Source organism: Anabrus simplex, chromosome 2, assembly GCF_040414725.1.
Source record: "Anabrus simplex isolate iqAnaSimp1 chromosome 2, ASM4041472v1, whole genome shotgun sequence".
Lineage (NCBI taxonomy): Eukaryota > Metazoa > Arthropoda > Insecta > Orthoptera > Tettigoniidae > Anabrus > Anabrus simplex.
Genome location: NC_090266.1, coordinates 984,286,728 through 984,306,480, shown reverse-complemented (window position 1 = coordinate 984,306,480; position 19,753 = coordinate 984,286,728). Strand labels below are relative to the sequence as shown.

The window sequence follows — 19,753 nt, the reverse complement described above, 5'->3', positions numbered from 1 at the left end:
TAAATAACAGAAGAGACAACAAACGAACACCGGAAGTAGTAACTTAGGACCGTTCTGTAGCCAGTGTAGCAACTAGACCTGGACTGTTCAATGAATATTTTACCTCTAATTTTGTTAAAACTGCTCAGTATGCCGATTTTCCTAAAATCAAACCTGTTACTTCCCATAGCCTCAGTAATATTTCTATCACTGATTCTGAAGTGTACTCCATACTTTCGTTTCTGTCAGAAAACAAATGCACTGGTCCTGATGATCTCAGTCCTATCTTCCTTAAAAGTACACCAGTAGCTCTTTCATACCCTATTAGCGTGATATTCAATTGGTGCTTCTAAATCAGCTGCTTTCCAAGCTCCTGGAAGCTTGCTTATATCACACCCGTTCTTAAAGGTGGAAAGCGGTCAGATACCACAAATTATCGCCCGGTCTCTAGTATACCTCCTTATCTATCATTTGTGAAAAGATCATCCACCAGTGTTTGTTTTCATTTACAATTCCCTACATACCCCCTCCAGCAGCATGGTTTACTTCCTGGAAGCTCCTGCGTAACTAACTTGGCTATCCTCCTCCATCATGCCCCCTGTGCCATTCACGTGGGTTCTCAACTTGATGTATGCTATATTGACATCACAAAGGCCTTTGATACCGTGGATCATGTGCTTCCTGCACATAAACTTTCTGAACGGTTTAACGTGCATGGTAGTCTCCTAGCTCTCATTAATAGCTTTCTGAGTGAAAGACTACAGTGTATGGTACTTGATGGATGCAGTTCTTTTCCCACCAACACCCTCTCTGGTGTCCCACAGGGCAGTGTACTAAGTCCTCTTCTTTTTGCCCTGTTTACTGATGATCTTATCAATACTGTTTCCCATCATTCAGGTGAAATCCTTCTCTTTGCAGATGAATGTAAAATCTTCAAGCAGATCGATTCTCCCACACGTACAATCCATTTTGCAAAATGCACTTGATTCGATGTCACCTTGGTGTACTACATGGTGCCTTAAACCTCATCACTCCAAGTGTTCCACCACTTAGTTCACACTTCGCAAATCCCCCGTACTACAAGAATATCACCTACTGAACCAACCAATTACAACTGTTAACACATTCACGCCCATCATCTGAGCGGCTATTTAAAGGGCTGGCCCAGCTATTCCAGCTGTTAGTGGCAAGCAAACAACAACGAATTCTTTTCACAATAAGTTCTAAACGGAACAAGATATGGAAATAAAATTTCCCACATACCTTAATGAAGTCCTCTAGTATCTCTGTAGGGTGTGGTAGGTAATGTCACACTTTCCTGGGTGAATGGGAACACTAAACATTTCCAAAAATAGCGTGTTTCACTAATAATTTTATTTTTGAAGCACACTTTGCACCTTCTTCAGGGGAACTTGTCTATATTGGATGGTGGAAACTTTAAGAGAATATAATCTTTTCTCTTCCCATCTAACCTAAATGATGGATCCTTGGCCGGTGCCCTTTTTGGCGGCAAAATTGCAGGACGTTGACTTGGAGCTGAGATTTCGGAGAGAGGTGACTGTACTTGTATGTCGGGTTCACTTTTTACCCCGTTTGAGAATTGCCTGGTGTTCCTTTAGATCTTTTGGTACACCCCTATTCGACCGTATTGTTCCACAAACGGCAGTGTTCTGTTCCCGTAATTGTTTCGCGAGTCAAACTCTATTCGTAATAATTGTCCATATAGACTGTATACCCCTAGCCAAGATAATTTTCAAGCAGCTGAAACACTGTGCTTTGTAAATTCGCATCACTTGCATCATTTATATTGTCCCTGCATGTCATAGTTATACTTCAGAACGCGACTATACACATGCTTGTGCAATCACAAACCAACTACGCAGCTGGTTGTGCGAGCGCTAGGCTACTTTCAGAAACAAAACAAAGAAAGTGCATTGGAAGGGAAAATCGCCGTGGCCATGTGGTTTTCGGTGAGTAGAAACATTCATAAGGGTATTACTTTCATCTCTCTCGCACATATTTGTGACAAAAATAGATCCCAGCTGCGTAGGAATGGCTCGAGTTCAAGGTTGCGATTATCTGGGCTAACTCGGATACGGTCCACAGCATGGCGATGCGCTATAGCCCTTTCAGACCGAGTACGCACAATTGTGCGGGTTCGTATTTTGTTTATCCCTGACCGTATTTGATGTTTTTTCGGCGCTAGACCGGACTGCAGTGATTGTGCGGGACACGAGGCGTCTATTTCAATTGTTTTTAGTATGCGCTTGACCACCAGGGCGAAGGAAGAAGAGTTTAAAAAGCACAGTTGATAGGCGAGATGGCGAGAAGCAGTAGTGCCAAAAGTAAGTATTTATTTATTGCGTTTATATTAATCTAGAAGCTTTACTGAATACCGGAATATATTCAATGAAGTGTGTACATTGGTTAGTGAACGTAAATTTTGAAGATACATCATCGTATGTGATACAACGAGGTTTTGAATTTTGATACGCACAATTGTGTGGGTCCTTTTTTTCGGATGTTAGTTTTTATTTTGTAAAATAAACTATCAATATGTGTATTGAGGAGCATTTTAGTCAGTTTTTGACATACAAACAAAAATTCACGCCTCCAGTTTCCTTGCAGGTCTGAAAGGGATAGGCAATAACTCGGATACGGGCGTGAATGTGTTAATAGTCAAGAAGACTTAAGAGTGCATGTTGACAGTACAACAAATTGTTGTTTGTCTCGCACATAAACAGGGTCACCTCATGTGCTACATCACTCCATGGTTTACTCTACAGGTTTTCTGACATCGCACATGTAAATGTACTCAAGAGCATTCTATGTTTCCTGTATCTTACCGATTGTTCAATACGTCTTTGCAGTCTGGTCCATTTCTGCTTCAAATCTCAGCCACCTTGACTGTGTACAATCTTTTTTCTGTGCCATCGTCAGAGCCAGGTTCCCTGCCTGTCGCAACTTAAGCACTAATGAAGTACTTGGGGAACTAAAACTCAAAACTCTTTCTGCCCAGAGGAAATTGGCCGACGTAAAGTTGCTATACAAACCGTTATTGGTTTATTTAGGTCTCCAGTATTAGTTTCCTTTTTTCCCACTCCATGTCCCATTCCGTAGTACGAGAATTAAGAACTTATTCCATATTCCTTACTCCCAGCTTTCTCTCATTAAAAAGGTCCTTTTCTGTACGTATTCTAGCAATGTTTAATACCTTATCTATCAACAAGAACCTAGACATCTTCATATTGTTTCCTTCCTTCTGTCATGATATCTGTCATATAACTTGATACCGGTATTCCTTCTTGTTCTTTCCTGTTTCTTGTCTTGTATTTAAATGTATTTTCCTTTGTTTATGTTGTTGTTTATGTAAATATGTATTATAAAGGAATGTACAGTTTTTATTGTGTATGTATGTGTGTGTGTCCTTTGTAAATATTTATGGCCTATATCATTCATTTTAGATTAATACCTATTGTACATATGCTGTTGCTGATCCTGAATAAACAAACAAACAAACAAACAAACAAACAAACAAACAAACAAATAAATAAATAAATAAATAAAGTACAGCCCCAGCATTTGTCTGGTGTGAAAATGGGAAACCACAGAAAACCATCTTCAGGGCTGCTGGCAGTGGAGTTTGAACCCACTATTTTCCGAATGCAAGCTCACAGCTGCGTGACCCTTACTGGAAGCCCAACTAGCTCGGTAGCTCCATTTAAAAAAAAAAGAATGTTGGTACTGTTATCTTGGAAGATACTGACACACTGCAAACGTACTGCTGATCTGATTATCAGCCCCTTGGTAAAATAAATGAAAGTGAAAACAGATTTTCAATATCTTTAACAGTTTACGAGTTCTTTGAGGTGAGCATTTTAGCTCAATGACTGCGCATATTTTACTGTAGTCTAATTACAATATATCATTTTCAGCCTTCCCTACGTTGCAACACTTTTAATAATAATAATAATAATAATAATAATAATAATAATAATGCCGGGCTGAGTGGCTCAGACGGTTAAGGCGCTGGCCTTCTAACCCCAACTTGGCAGGTTCGATCCTGGCTCAGTACGGTGGTATTTGAAGGTGCTCAAATACGACAGCTCCGTGTCGGTAGATTTACTGGCACGTAAAAGAACTCCTGCGGGACTAAATTCCGGCACCTCGGCGTCTCCGAAGACCTTAAAAAGTAGTTAGTGGGACGTAAAACAAATAACATTATTATTATAATAATAATAATAATAATAATAATAATAATGGTATTTGCTTTATGTCCCACTAACTACTTTTACAGTTTTCGGAGACACCGTGGTGCTGGAATTTAGTCCCACAGGAGTTCTTTTACGTGCCAGTAAATCTACCGACATGAGGCTGTCGTATTTGAGCACCTTCAAATACCACCGGACTGAGCCAGGATCGAACCTGCCAGGTTGGGGTCAGAAGGCCAGTGCCTGAACTGTCTGAGCCACTCAGCCCGGCGAGCAACACTTTTAGAAAGAAATTAATTAACAGTAAATGCACAGAAATGCATCTAAAAGGTCTAAAATGTAACAGTAATTACAAATTTTGATATTTACAATCTTTGATATTAATCTCAGTAATAGTGTAAGTTTCATGAATATCCATTGATTAGATCGGAAATTGTGGCATTATTTATAATTTTTTCAACTGTTGAAATGCAGCCACAATTTACAACAATATTTATATTTTTGCTCATCAAATTCAAGGATTTCAATAAAATTTCATAGGAAGTCATTCACTAAGGTACATATAAAATCTCAAAAAAATTGATAACGATGAGTGGCATGTTCTGGATGAATTGACATTTAGCTGCCGGTTCTTTCAACCTAATTCAACCACACCCCCTCTTCTTCTTGTTGTTGATGTTGTTTTAGTGCTTTCTCCATTACTGAAGGTTGACCTCACTCACAGTGAAGTCTGTATGATTCCTCAGCCGAGAGTGTTTCCTCCGACCGCGACCCCAATGTCCACCAATTTTTCCATGCATGATCAATTTAAGTAGGTTGTAATTTTCATTCCTCGTAATATGCTGAAGGTAGTCTGAATTTCTTTTCTTGATTGTACACATCAACATATGTTCCTTCTTCATATGTTTGAGTACGGCAGCACTGGTGACGTGGTCAGTCCACGACATCCGTAACGTCCTTCGGAACACTCACATCTCAAAGGCATTTATTCTCTTAATGGTGTTACATTTCAGAGTCCACGTTTCAGCACCATACAGAAACACTTTATATACATAGCATCTGACAAAGTTGTGATGTGTCTCCAAGCTGAGGCTTCTGTCACACAGTAGATTCCTCATTTCCAGAAAGCTAACACGAGCCATTTCTATTCGTACATGGATCCCTAAATTCATGTCTAAGTCGCAGTAATCCAGCTGCCAAGGTACTTAAGCTTCCACACTTGTTCAACTGGTTCTCCATAAATGGTAATAAGGATGTGCATGTTACGAGTTCTGGAAATGGCCATCACCTTGGTCTTGTCAGTGTTAATTTTGAGGCCAAGTTTATCACCTTCTTCTACGATTCTGTCTACCAGACGCTGAAGACCTTCAGTACCATCAGCCACCTAAATAAAATTGGAAACCAATTCAAGAAAGACGGCTTCAACCGACTACTACTCATGAACAGGAGATGGAATGTGAGACCTACCACTGTGACGTCAGATGAACAACAATAAAAACAAAACCTTGGTGTATAAAGCCCAGGGCCTTGGCATGGTAAGGGAATTACTGCCCAGTGACACTGTTGTGGAACACAGTTAGTGTGAAAATATCCTCAGCTGCACTGGTTGGCTTTCTAGACTGAATCTGTTGCCAGTCTTATCAGAAAGCTTCTCAGTTTACCTCATAAGGCTGAGTGAACCCTATTCTACCACCTAATCCAGGATTTAAATCGTTGGATGAGACAAAAATTACTCCCAAGGCATATGGATAGGAGGCAGATATGCAACCTTATACTGTCTTATACTGTGGGCTAGCAGATAAAACACCTATACTTCCAACAACTAATTTAATTTTTTTTTTTTTTTTTTTACAAGTTGCTTTACGTCGCACCGACACAGATAGGTTTTATGGCGACGATGGGACAGGAAAGGCCTAGGAATGGGAAGGAAGCAGCCGTGGCCTTAATTAAGGTACAGCCCCAGCATTTGCCTGGTGTGAAAATGGGAAACCATCTTCAGGGCTGCCGACAGTGGGATTCAAACCCACTATCTCCCGAATACTGGATACTGACCGCACTTAAGCGACTGCACCTATCGAGCTCGGTAACAACTAAAATAAAATTACTCATTACATCAGAAACACACATTAAATTATTATATGTACTGTATCTAAATTTCATACAAACCTGTAGAATTTGGATGTATTCTCATACCCAACAACTATGCCAGTTAGTGAAACACCTATTATGACCTCCACACCAGCCTCATCCTGCAACAAGAAAAAGTTGACTTTCACAGGTTGAACAAATCAGGGGCTTAGTGTGAGCTAATTTCTCTAAAAATCTTCAACTTTCCAGGAGAGACAAAGTCCAGTAAAACTCTTAAGAGTGTAATACCTGAAAACATGCACCCTGAAATACACGTGAAACACACAGCCGACAGATTTTCTTGTTTGTGAACGACACCAAAATAAGCCGATATAAAGAAAAAGAAAAACCACAGTATGAAAATCTGATTATTATGTCATGTTAATTTAGAAACGAAGCAAACTAACTGAACATATTATACAAACATTGCACAAGAGAAAAGGGGAGATATTAAAAACATTAAATAAAAAGGCTAATAATAGTAATTGTACATTATGTAAAGATAATATTAGACACATTAGCTTATAACTAAGAGGATGGAATGCCTGGAAATACTGTATTTACCCAGGTAATTATCACACCACCCTTTGGAAGCACCTACTTTATATTTTCATACTCAAGTCATTTTTGCATTTTCAATGACTTTGAATTAGTCGTAAACTTCAAAAGAACAATTGTTATAATTCAACAATAAATTTCTGCTGAAAGCTGATTTTCTGTGACAATGTGTACAACATAACAGTAAAAGCCATAAAAACAAAAAGCAAATTTCCCAGTATGAAAAAAAGCATACAATGAAAAACTCTTTTGGAATCAGCTGCCAATCCCCACGATTGTTATGTGACTATTAATAGTTCCCAGAGCATGTTTGCCATCATGTTTTATGAAGAAAATGAGTGATCTGTGGCAGACTACCAGTAAATACAAGTTATATGGCTGGTTTTAAAGTTTGCATAATTCTGTATGTGCTAAAAATGTGTGATATTCCTATTCATTTAGGTTAACAAACATTGCAAAAATACTGATGAAGCTTCCTGGGACTTCAAACATTTAAAGAAGTATATATGCTGTATAACCGTAAGTATGTTGCAAAAAGGTGCATTGCTACAACACATAGTGTATCCTGTATTTTTTTCTCGTATAATTTACACACCTTTATTTCAAGATGGCTTCTTTCAAATGTGAAAATAATGCAATTAATTATTATAAGTAACACTTCTATTACTTGTTGTTACTGTTTATTTCATACTGTCTCATGCCATGTTCTGATACTGCAATGTAATAATTATGTGCCAAACAGGAATACACGACTTTGTTCATATAAAGATATTGTAACTGTACACAAGTACAATATCCCGATTTTAGGTTAGGAAAGCTTTGTAAAATAATTTAAAATATAAAGTAGTGAATACCATGTGAGTTGGTTAGATTAAGATGTAAGAACATAGTGTTATAAGAATAATTTGTAGTTAAGTAATATTGAATATGTATAACATTATATTTTGTATAAATTTCAATTTGGGTAAGTGTCTGTACATGGGGCATAGCAGTGAAGATTGCTCAAGATTGTGCAACATGGGAAACAGTGAATACTGTATATCATTAGTCGGTTGAAAGTGTTGCAACAAGTGGCTTGAAAACCCAGGATACAGTTGGGAAGTATAGGCTGAAGACTGTAATTCATCAATGTGGATGAACACAAGAGAGCGCTAATTTTCTTATCAGCCGCTCGGTAGCCAATCCAGAGGTTCTGATTTTGAACGAGGTTGTGTTGACTGAGAGACGATAAAAGATGTGTCCGGGAGAGTGTTGCTACCAGCAAAATTTTGGAGATGCTACAATCATGTGGAGCTGGACTAGATATACTGTATATATGCGCGCGTGCAACAATATTCATTATGAGGACATTACAAGCCTTCTCTGTGTGCATTCTGTGGAAGACGCTACATGGTATAAATTTGCTATCAGAGGGTAGAGAAGGGTCCACCTATTCAATACAATTAGCTTGTATATTGCCTTATAAAACTGGGACTAGTTTCGACCCCATATATTGTGCCCTACTGGACCCTGAAGTTCCGGCCAGGCGAAAGCCGTTCTCGAACCCAGAGTACAGTAGTGAAAGAACTCTTACAGACGTGAGCTGGTGCACATAGTCTTACCTGAACATAATCCTCTTCACTCAGCCGGATAAGCGTTCTTCTCAGGGATAACAGGGGTATAACGGGGCAACAAAAGATAAACACGAGGATATGTGACAAATCAGGTAAGAGTCGGTTAAATTAAAATAAAATAAAATATCTAACAGAAACATCACTGCATTCAAAGTTTAACAAATAGGGATTTATTACATAAAATTGAATTATTTACAAATGAAAGAGCTTTTCATTATGATAGGGTAAAATAACGCTGAGCCGATGACAGCCAGTTCACTGCCTTCACAAAAACAGCTGTTCTGTAACAAGCATGTTACCATTGTGTAAGTAACGAACTCAAGAAAAACGGATATCTGCTGAAATACACATTATTGAATGACTCCCATAAAATTTACTATGCCTCGTACCGCCGAACCCCGGTGCAAACAAAAATCACCACAAAATGTACAATGACCTGACTCGGTCACGAACCCTAGTCCCATGACGAGTAAGGCGTCAAAGATACCTATGCAAACCATATAAAAAGGACACAATCAACATATACACGCGTGTCAGTATCAAACGGGCCAGTGTTAAAATTTTACGTAAAACAAATAGGACATAAAAAAGATCTCTCCCTGCTTTCAAAACATCAAGGTCCTCCTCCCTTTCGCACACTTGACAAGCTGCAGACGACAAAAACCAATTCTCAAGCCTGTGACGTCAAGCTCAACGACCTTCACCCTCACCACTTCACTAGCGGCAGTCCCCCTAATTTATGAGCTCATCTGTGCGGCAGTCAAAAAATCTCGCCTTTCAAAAGAAACACCTCACGTAATCTGCTGCTAAAAGCCCTCTTTTAAATACACCTGGGCTATCTGCCCTCGTCTTAATATCACCAGCAGTATCGCAAATCTTCCTTCCGCCTCTCATGGGCTCAACCTTGGTGCTACAAAAACACTAATCATTAAGCGATAGTCACATGGCCATACTAGGCATCTCCAAATACATCCAATATACTCTAAATTGTGCTGGGCTCTCTCATATCAATCGCAACTCTTACTTCTGCCTCTCATGGGCTCATATCTCTCAAATATTCGGACTCGCTCGCTCTATTAGTGAAGCTGGGTGAGTTACAGGTTACGTCTTGGTCTCAACTATACGTATCTACGTCTGCAGAAACAAATGCCTAAATGCGATATAAAAAGTGCCTATCTGTTAGAATAACCTCCTATGACCAAAGGAGTTCGATCAGACCCATAAAAACACACGTACGTTACAATAATACAATCGAAATGAAATACACACGCTAACAAGGAATCTACAAATATCATCTACCTTAACGTACGGGGTTCGAGCTTGAGGCCTGGCTCTAAATTACAAGGAAAATTTTCCTACCATAACTAATCTGTTGACTGACGGCCCCCATATCCCTATCTAAATTTAAATGACATGCTTGAAACAGAATTGGAAAGCTCTGACCTTATGTTATCGATGACATAACGGAGCGGCCCTCCCTGTGGACCACTGAATCTACCCCATCATGATAGACTGCGGCGCTGGCATCAGATACTGTTGACCACTTGGAGACATTCTTTCTTGTGTGGCTCCTTCGTACAGCTCCCTAGGTAGTTGGAAGAGGTCCCCTTCGGCGTCGTGCTGATCAGGTGCTCCCAACGTTCCTGGATCGATGCCCGTTGTCGTGTTGGCTTCAGCTCCTGGTTGTGGCTTCCTCGCAATGATGATGTCGAACACTCGTTCTGACTTGATGCTGGGGTAATTCCTCGCAGATATTGCAGTACTCGTAGTCTGTGCAGCTCGAAGACAAAGCGTTGTTCTCAGTACCAACACGCAGTATGACGACTCGTTCAAGCGGCCTTCTGGTCCAAGAATGACTCTGATATGCCAGGCGGCCTTATTTTATAATCCCGTATAGCGCCATCAAGCCGCTTGATCGCGTGCAATCTGCGCGCGCCCGCGAAGTTTTTCCCGCATAAAGTATATCATGAGCTCTAATTAACGAATGCATTTATGAATGCAGCCCTAATGCATATCAAAATAAAGCAGAAATTATACAGGTTGCAATTCTTGTCTCAAATCCAATGCAACTCTTCCGTAACCAAAGATATTAATTTAATTCTTACTTCCCTCCTAATATAAGTTTTGCCGGGATCTGGGAAGCGTCCCCAATCTTCATCAAGAGGCTTGGCTTGGGACATAACTCCTTTTAATGAGTTTCTGGAGATTTCTCATAATGACGCTCGCGCTCACTTCACACAAGAACGCTTCTTCTGGACTTCTTTATGACATTTACTGTAAGACACTGGCTTCGTGGGTGGCCTTGTGTGATTCCAATATCCAATACTAAAATTAATACAATTGTCCCATGAACAGGATGGTTCAATATATTGGGTCATCTTCAGCCACGCTCCAATTGGAAGACATATGTACACATATAACCAATAATAAATTAAACAATCTGGTATGTCACAATTTATAATCTTAAATTTTAAACATTGATGAAGTCTGAACAACACATCCAAACTTGAAACCAAATGACACATCAAAACTGCTGTGGTTGATGCCGAACTATGTCATCGCTCCAACAGCAACCAAATGTTCCTGAGTTGATCTGGGAGTTGGCATCCCTATCTGAATAGACGAGCAACTTGATTGATAATTTATGTTTGTTTAATAGTAATATAGGTAATGACTTGTAGGTAGCTTGAAGGGGAACATTCATAACTTGAATAGGTATTCCTTTTCATCAGATGTAGTGATCTATTGTTTAATTTGGTTTGAAGTGAATGTCTGAAAATAAATAATTTGAAGTAAATAATTGAGAAAAGAAGGGAAGCTAGAAGATTGAGATTAATATATAGCTATATGAGACTCATCCCTATGTTCTTCGCAAGCTGCGTGCACCTGATATGGACACCAACACCAGATTTACTGCTGAGAGGGGTTGGAGGAGAAGTATGTGAGGAGGGGCGGGTGGTTCTCCAATATGTTGAGCATGGTGCCCTTCTTATCCACTTTTAATATGCTTAGATCTTGGTCAATTGACATAAAATTATGTTTTAAGTCTGTCATATGTTGTGCCATGGCAGAGAATCGATTATATCTTGAGCATTGACATGTTCCATGTATCTTATTGAAAAATTATGTCCTGTTTGTCCTATATACAGGATGGCGCACAAAATGTCATACATCGGAAATGTTTTATAAATGTGTATTGTCCTATATACAGGATGGCGCACAAAATGTCATACATCGGAAATGTTTTATAAAATGTGTAAACCTGGGCTCACAACCATGTCCTTTTGTGAACAGAAACCTTATTTCATGCGTGATCCGATAGGCAGCACCACATGTCATGCATGCGTACCGGCTGCCAGTTATACAGCATGACAGACAAAGGGAGATTGACGCGTGAACAGAAGGTGAAGATAGTATCTTGATTTATTAGTTATAATATGATATACGGTGAAGATAGTGTTGTTTTATGCGGAAACAAAGAGCGTAGATCGGACCCAGGAAAGGTTCGTGTTCATTTCCGTACTCGGTGGGCTCCTTGTTGGCAGACGGTATACAGAGAGGCCAGGCAATTTGAAAAAGAAGGCAACATACTGGAGAGAAAACGGCCCCGCCTCAAGCCGGTACGCTCACCGGAGAATGTTGCTGCTGTGAGAGCGGCTGTGCCTCGGAGGCCCTCCAAATCCACCAGGACTGCATGTGTTCAGTTGGGCATCTCTCGTCAGTCAATTCAGAGAATACTGCAGTCCGACCTTGACGTGTTTCCATACAAAATGACAACAGGTCATAAACTAACGGCGCTTGACAAGCAACGGTGAGTACAGTTCACTGCATGGGCTATTGCAGAAGGTGATCCCGTATTGCACAACACATGGCTCAGTGATGAAGCACACGTCTATCTCAATGGTGCAGTGAACAAACAGAATGTCTGGTTTTGGGCGAAGGAACGGCTTGCTACTGTGCACGAGGTTGAAAGTCGTGGTGTGTGTGGGCTGCAATTTCCAGTCATGGAATTATAGGGCCAATCTTTTTTAATGACACAGTCAATAGTGCACGTTACTTGGACATGTTAACAAACAGTTTCCTTCCAGAACTGTTTGCAATCACGACTACCGATAGAGACGCAATGGTTCATGAAAGATGGAGCTCGTCCGCACACAGCAAATGTTGTTCTGGACTTCCTGAATGAGCATTTCGGGCCCCGTGTTATGTCCCATCGATATCCCGAGCGTTTTCAGAGTGAGCCCTGATCTCAATCCCTGTGACTTCTTCCTGGGGGATATTTGAAGGAGACAATCTACCGCCATAAACCAGAAAATGTACAGCAATTGCAAGCGGCCATTGTAACTTTCTTCTGGGGGTTGAGTGAGGACTTGTGTCGTAAAGTGATCACGAACATGCAGGTTCGTCTCGAAGCTGCTGTACACCGAGAAGGTGGACATATTGAACATGTCCCGCACACGGACTAACCATGCACATGTCAGTGAATGTTGTAATGCCATTTTGTATTCAGTATGTTGTACATTACACTTTCTATAAACAATTTCCATTGTATGACATTTCATGTGCCACCCTGTATGTACTGTCACAGCTATTGCACTGCAGTTTGTAGATACCTGATTGATAAAACTTATTAGTTTGATTGATATTACGTGTATTAAAGAAGCTGGAAAAATTGTTATTTTTAAAAAAAGCTATTTGTTGGTTATGTTTCTTGAAAATATTAGTCATTTGGTGTATGTTTATATTATTGAATGTGAAGGAGGAATATGGTTTTTTTCTACTGTTTCTCTGTTTAAAGTAGAAATTTGACGTCTGTTAGTTGTGTTGATAATTTTATTGATAAACCGTGCATTATACCCGTTTGATTTAGCTACTGATCGTATAACATTAAGTTCATTTTGAAGGTCTCTTTTGGATAAGGGAATGGTGAATGTTCTATTTACCATACTATAGAATGATGCTTTTTTTTTATGGGACTGGGGATGGAGAGAATCATTTTGGATTGTACTATTGGAGAACTACTGGAAAACTGTTACATTAATTTAGAACAGTACTTGAACCCTAACCATAGTATTAATGAAATAAATGAAAAATATAATATTCTGTTTGATGTAATCATTCCTATATACACAAAGTATAAATGGAAATCAGTTCAAACCTACCTACCTGCCCCTCCTCACACATCCCTCCTCCAACCCCTGCCATCATAAGCTGCTCCCTCTCAACAGTCAATCTGGTGTTGGTGTCCATATCAGGTGCATGCAACTAATGAAGAACATAGGGGTGTCTCTCATATAGCTATATATTAATCTCGATCTTCTAGCTTCCCTTCTTTTCTCAATAATTTACTTCAGATTATTTCTTTTCAGACATTCACTTCAAACCAAATTAAACAATAGATCACTACATATGATGAAAAGGAATACCTATTCAAGTTACGAATGTTCCCCTTCAAGCTACATACAAGTCATTACCCATTTTACTATTGAACAAACATAAATTATAAATCAAGTTGCTCATCTATACAGACTGGGATGCCAAATCCCAGATCAACTCAGGAACATTTGGTTGCTGTAGGAGCAACGACATAGTTCCGCATCATCCAGAACAGTTTTGATGTGTCATTTGGTTTCAAATTTGGATGTGTTGTTCAGATTTCATCAATGTTTTAAATTAAGGTAGTAAATTGTGACATACCAGACTGTTTAATTTATTATTGGTTATATGTGTACATATGTCTTCCAAATGGAACGTGGTTGAAAATGACCCAATATATACGGAGTCAAAACTAGTTCCAGTTTCATAAAACAATATACAAGCTAATGGTATTGAATAGGTGGACCCTTACCTACCCTTCGATAGGAATCAATTGTCAATATGGATCATATTGAAATTCATAACTTATGGTATTCATTTGCTCATTCATTCTCTGGGAGAATGTACAGAGCATGGTGGTTTATATGTATAATCTGGAAGTAATGTCTTATTACACACAGAACTTATTACTGCTAGATGAAACAGCAGGCTAAGTGTTCATTGCTTGGTCATTGATTCAACATGGCATTCATTGTTCACTGATTCTACATTGTGAAGTTGTTTGGATAGATTTACACAGTATAGTGTTTGTTCATGCAAAGGAGATCAAGAAAGGGACAGCAATCTCATCAATACAAAATCATCACTTTGAAGAATGGCATTCATAACTATGTACTTACACACATCTGTGACCCAAAGAGGCAATTCATGTATGTTAATGTCTTGGAATGACGTTAGCGGCCAGACCAACCTGTGTAAATTAATAGTGGAAGCTGGGAGGATTCACGGCACCAGTCGGAAGAGGAAATGTTTGTGTAATTAAGGTTAGGGATAACCTTCGCAAATTCAGGGTATCCAAGTGTACGGAGGGGTGTCGTACCTGTCCTTACTAGATAAAGTGAAATTCTAGTAGCATAAGGCAGTGCCTATCAGACTACTACCTTGAGGCATATTACAGGTGTAAATATGTATATCAAAACTGAGTGTAACTAAATTGTGGGTATATTGAACATTTGTTATTTGTCGATTTTGTACACATAATTCATGAGTTGGTTTAAACAGCAAGACTATTTGGTATCATCAGATGATAATTGTAGTTGTTTTGTTTTGAGAATAAATTCACATAGTTAAACTTATGGTAAATATTTTCATGGGCAGAGTGAAAACCTGGCATGCTACCCAGATTCATTTTCAGGATCATAGTAGCAGGTAAGGTAATGGAGGAAGTTTGGAGCCTCATCAGCTTTATGACCATCACCTTGGGAGGAGGAGTTTGTTCATGTTCAACCACGTTATTTATTTTTGCCAAAATTTTGCAGATGGTGCCTATTTTTGTCACCAGCTTTGTTATTCATTCCATTATTTGTATTTTATTCAAGTCACAATATAAAATAATTTTCAAATTTTTAGTCAGTACACACGAGAGAGAGAGAGAGAGAGAGAGAGAGAGAGAGAGAGAGAGAATGAATGTGCATGAAGTGATATTTTCCTTAGTTCTTGCCTGTAATGTGGAGCTAATGATTTTTAATAACTGAGAGAGAGAGCTGGTTTTGCCATTACGGCATGATGCCACATGGCATCGGCACAGCCTTGTCGGATCCAATGATGTCAGGGAACTGCCACCAAGCGCACGAAGAGCCAAACACCGGGCACAACTTGCACGGACACTGGAGAGTACTGACCAAAAGCTGCCTTGTGTAAATGTTTTATATCTCAAGGGGCTATACAATGTGAACTATTTAACCAGGAAAACATTTACTGCTGGAACACTTCAAACGGGAAAAATATACGTATATCTCAATGTGACCAAACACTTCTTAGGTGGGAAAACTTACTATAGGCCTACAGGAATATCTTAATAGAAGTTTACTGTAACATTCCTTGAATACAAAATTAATGATATTATTCATATGATTGAAAGCCTTCTGAAAACAAGACCGTATGCTGCGAACAAGCTGGATCAAGTGCCGGCAAAAATTCTGAAGAACTGTGCAGCCATCTTGGTGCCTTATCTTTGCGTGCACTTCAACTCTGCCTGCAGAATGGAAAGAAGTCAACAGAGTCCTGGTTTTCAAAGATGGCAACAAGGAAAACGTAAATGATTACCACCGGGTTTCGATTACATCAGCAGTCTGTAAAGGTATGGACAGTTTACAGTAGTTGTTATGTATGTTGGATCCTCTCAAACTCAAACCAGCATGGCTTCCTTCCAGAAAAATCCTGCACAATATATTTTTAACAAAATTCATTGATGATGGGCAGTCTTCGTCGGAGAATATTCATGTCTCATAAATAGACTGTGTGACCATGGACTGGAACAAAGCTTCTGACAAGGTGTCACATTAGAGACTTCTGTTGAAAATTAACAACTATGGCATTCACGGTAAAATGCTGGCATGGCTGAAGTAATTTTTGGTGGGTCGAATGCAATGCATTGTGTACGACAGAGCCAAATCAGACCAAACCCCGATTACTTCTGGAGTAATTCAGAGTAGTGTGACAGGGCCCCTTCTGTACATGATTTATGCTCTCAACTTATCGAATTATGTTAATTCAATCATGGCACAGTATGGTAATGGCATTCATTTACAGAGCCATGAAAAATAATGATGAACTGGTACAATTTCAATCAGATCGGGATAATACAGCTTTGTGGTGTGATGTAAATAAATTGTGTATAAATGTTAAAACGAGTAAATATATACGACTAAGCAGAGCTAGGCAACCACTACAGAATCAGCCTACTCTATGTGGAAACCAATTACTGCCTTCCAAAATCCATCAAACTGCTTGGCAATCAAATAAAAATAATCTATAATGGAATATGCACGTGGATGCACTTGTGAACGGTTGGCTGGTGTTTAGTGCTTGTTGGTAGAAATTGGGAGTAGTGTTATTTATTTAAATTTTATAACAAGTAATTCATTTGGTGTTCAGTAGATTAGGTTTTCTAGGTTAAATAGGCTAGCTAGGTGTACTTTGTTCTGAATTTAGGTTTAGGAAATACTTTAGGTAATAACATTAACTTTTAAAACAATATTTTTAAATATCTGTACGTTTGTTGGTATAATACTTACAAAGGCAGATTATCATAAGGAGTTGCAACTCGTAATTTCCGCTGCTACTTTTCCGATATTTCGTACAGATATCCGTTCAAACTATCACAAAGGTAATAATTTATTACATTAAATAACACGATAAGCCTGTAAACATTGATTTAAAGAGAATTCACGGCAATTTCACTGGATAATTACGGTACTTAACAGTTTTTTGGATTGTTGACAACTGTTGCTACATGCACACGAAAGTTGTGGAAGTAAATACAAAGTCAGCTGATTCATTATTCCTATAATTTGTAGCCTTAGTTCCCTGCATACTTTGTACTTTCCACCTTCGTTTATTCATCGAGTAAAAGTTAATCATCAAATTCCTATATCCCAATAATATTACACTTCAAGCCCCCGGCGTGGTTTTGACAGAAATTATAGTAGACAACAACTTATTCTCAGCATTTAAAGACACTTTTATTCTCCATCTCGCGTAGTAGGGAAAATAATACTAATCCACCAGCAGTAAAGTTCATATAACCACACTTCAGCTGAAAATTGTAGTGTAGATACATTGTAATGTAGATACAGTATATTTAGATAGTGCTGTATCTTGCCTGCTATATTCGTGTGTCATCTTTCGTGTGTACCTATTAGAGAGTAGTACTAATGATAATTTGTCTAAACATTTAGCTTTGTTGGTAATCTTTGTGTACAGTTGTTCTTGCAAATTTCATTTCTGTTTGTGCTTAGTAGTGACATACGGTACCGGTATTGTAATTAGGATACGTCTGAAAGTAGTTTAAAAATTACTGTAGTGTACTGTACAGTAGTATATGAGCAATATCCTATCAGAATTTAGTGTGCTTATTTTATTATTGCAAAATATTTGTGTAGTACTGGTGTAGTAGAGGTATCCGTAGAAACCCTTACTAAAATTCTGTTGTTGTAATTATGATAGGCTTAATTGCAGTTTGGAATTGTGTAGTTCTTGTGTATTCCTTTCGATATTCAGTAATTAACAGCAGTTTTTATCCTGTTAGGGGTTGTAGGATAAAAAATAGACTACGACTAAGTAGTATTGTAGTGTAGTCGTATATAAATTACCTTATTGTTGTGTAATCTTTGAGTACTATCCCAGACAATATATCCCTCCGCTCATTTATTTTTTGCAAATAAGTTATTATATTTTTATTTTTATTTTTTCCGTAAAGAATGGCTAAGGAGCGCAAGTCTACATACTGTGGGTGTGGCGAGGCATTGAGGGGTATGAGGGAGATAATTAGGATTCTCACAGAAGACAGGAAGGAAGATAGGACTCCCTCAAACAACGTACAGGTTACAGTAGGTGTTCAAGAGGGAGGGGAAGGAAAGGGGGAGTTGTAGAAGAAAGGTGGTCTAATGGTCTAAGGGGAAGGAAATTGCAGGCTAACGGCTCTATTCAGGATCAGAATTCAGGACAGGTGTCAGTGCGAAATCGGTACGAGTCACTCCAGGTAGAACAACAGAGGGAAGATGAGGGACAGGGAACTGTTGCTGAGATGTGTGGAAGTTAAGAGGAAGGGAAAAGATAGGAAAGGGAAATGTAGAGTAGAGGATAGGAAAAGACAGGTGGAACAGGGTCATGGGAAGGAGAAAAGGGAGGAGGAAGTAGCTTCTGCAGCTATAAAGAAAGATAGGGCTGACCAGGAGGGGAGGGGTTCAAATGAGGTGGGTAAGGTTGAGGATCTGGTCATGGGGGATTCCATCATTAGACACGTGGGGAAAGTGTGTGGAGGACAAGGAACCAGGGTAGAATGTCATCCAGGAATTAGGTTGAGGCAGATGTTGAGGAAAGTAGCAGAGAGGGAGGAGGGGAGGAGAAGGTGATAGTGTTTCATGTTGGTACCAACAACGTAAGGTAAGCTTATATAAGTATCAACATAGTTGGAGATGTGTGGGATCTGGTACATGCAGCACGGGTGAAATTTAAGAAAGCGGAGACTGTTATTAGTGGAATACTGTGTAGGAGGGATACTGACTGGAGGGTGATTGTGGATTTAAATGAGACTATGGAGTAGGTATGTAGGAAACTGGGTAAAATTTCTAGATCCTAATGGGTGGGTAGGAAATAGGGATCTGCGCTCAGATGCCTTCACTTAAACCGCAGTGGTACGTTTAAGTTAGGAAACTTGTTGGGAAGGATAATATGGAGGTACATTCAGGGAAACGGGGTGGCCTAGGAAGCAGTGATAAGGGAACAGGGAACTGGAAATCAAGTAGGGATGACATAAGATTGTAGTGTTGAACTGTAGAAGTACTGTAAAGAAAGGAATAGAATTGAGTAATTTAATAGATATATATTTACCAGATATTGTAATAGGAGTTGAATCATGGCTGAGAAATGATATAATGGATGCAGAAATTTTCTCACGGAACTGGAGTGTGTATCGTACAGATAGGATAGGAATGGTGGGAGGGGGAGTATTCATTCTGGTGAAAGAAGAATTTGTAAGCTACGAAAAAGTTAAAGATGAGACACATGAAATTCTAGGTGTAAGGCTCATTTCTAAAGATAATAGACAACTCGATATATTTGGAGTGTATTTGATAAGATAATCAGCTATGTAGGAAACGACATGGAAAGAAATGTGATTGTAGCGGGAGATCTGAATTTACCAGATGTCAATTGGGAAGGAAATGC

General features: G+C 39.1%; 1 protein-coding gene across 1 annotated transcript in view; it reads right to left on the bottom strand.

The window, feature by feature from the left end:
* The window catches only part of Pez (protein tyrosine phosphatase non-receptor pez), a 923,645-nt gene that overhangs the window by 665,158 nt on the left and 238,734 nt on the right, over positions 1 to 19,753 (bottom strand). Inside the window, exon 7 of the mRNA XM_068226358.1 lies at positions 6,357 to 6,439. Within this exon, the coding sequence (XP_068082459.1) occupies positions 6,357 to 6,439 (83 nt within the window). The remainder of the gene's footprint in view (positions 1 to 6,356; positions 6,440 to 19,753) is intronic.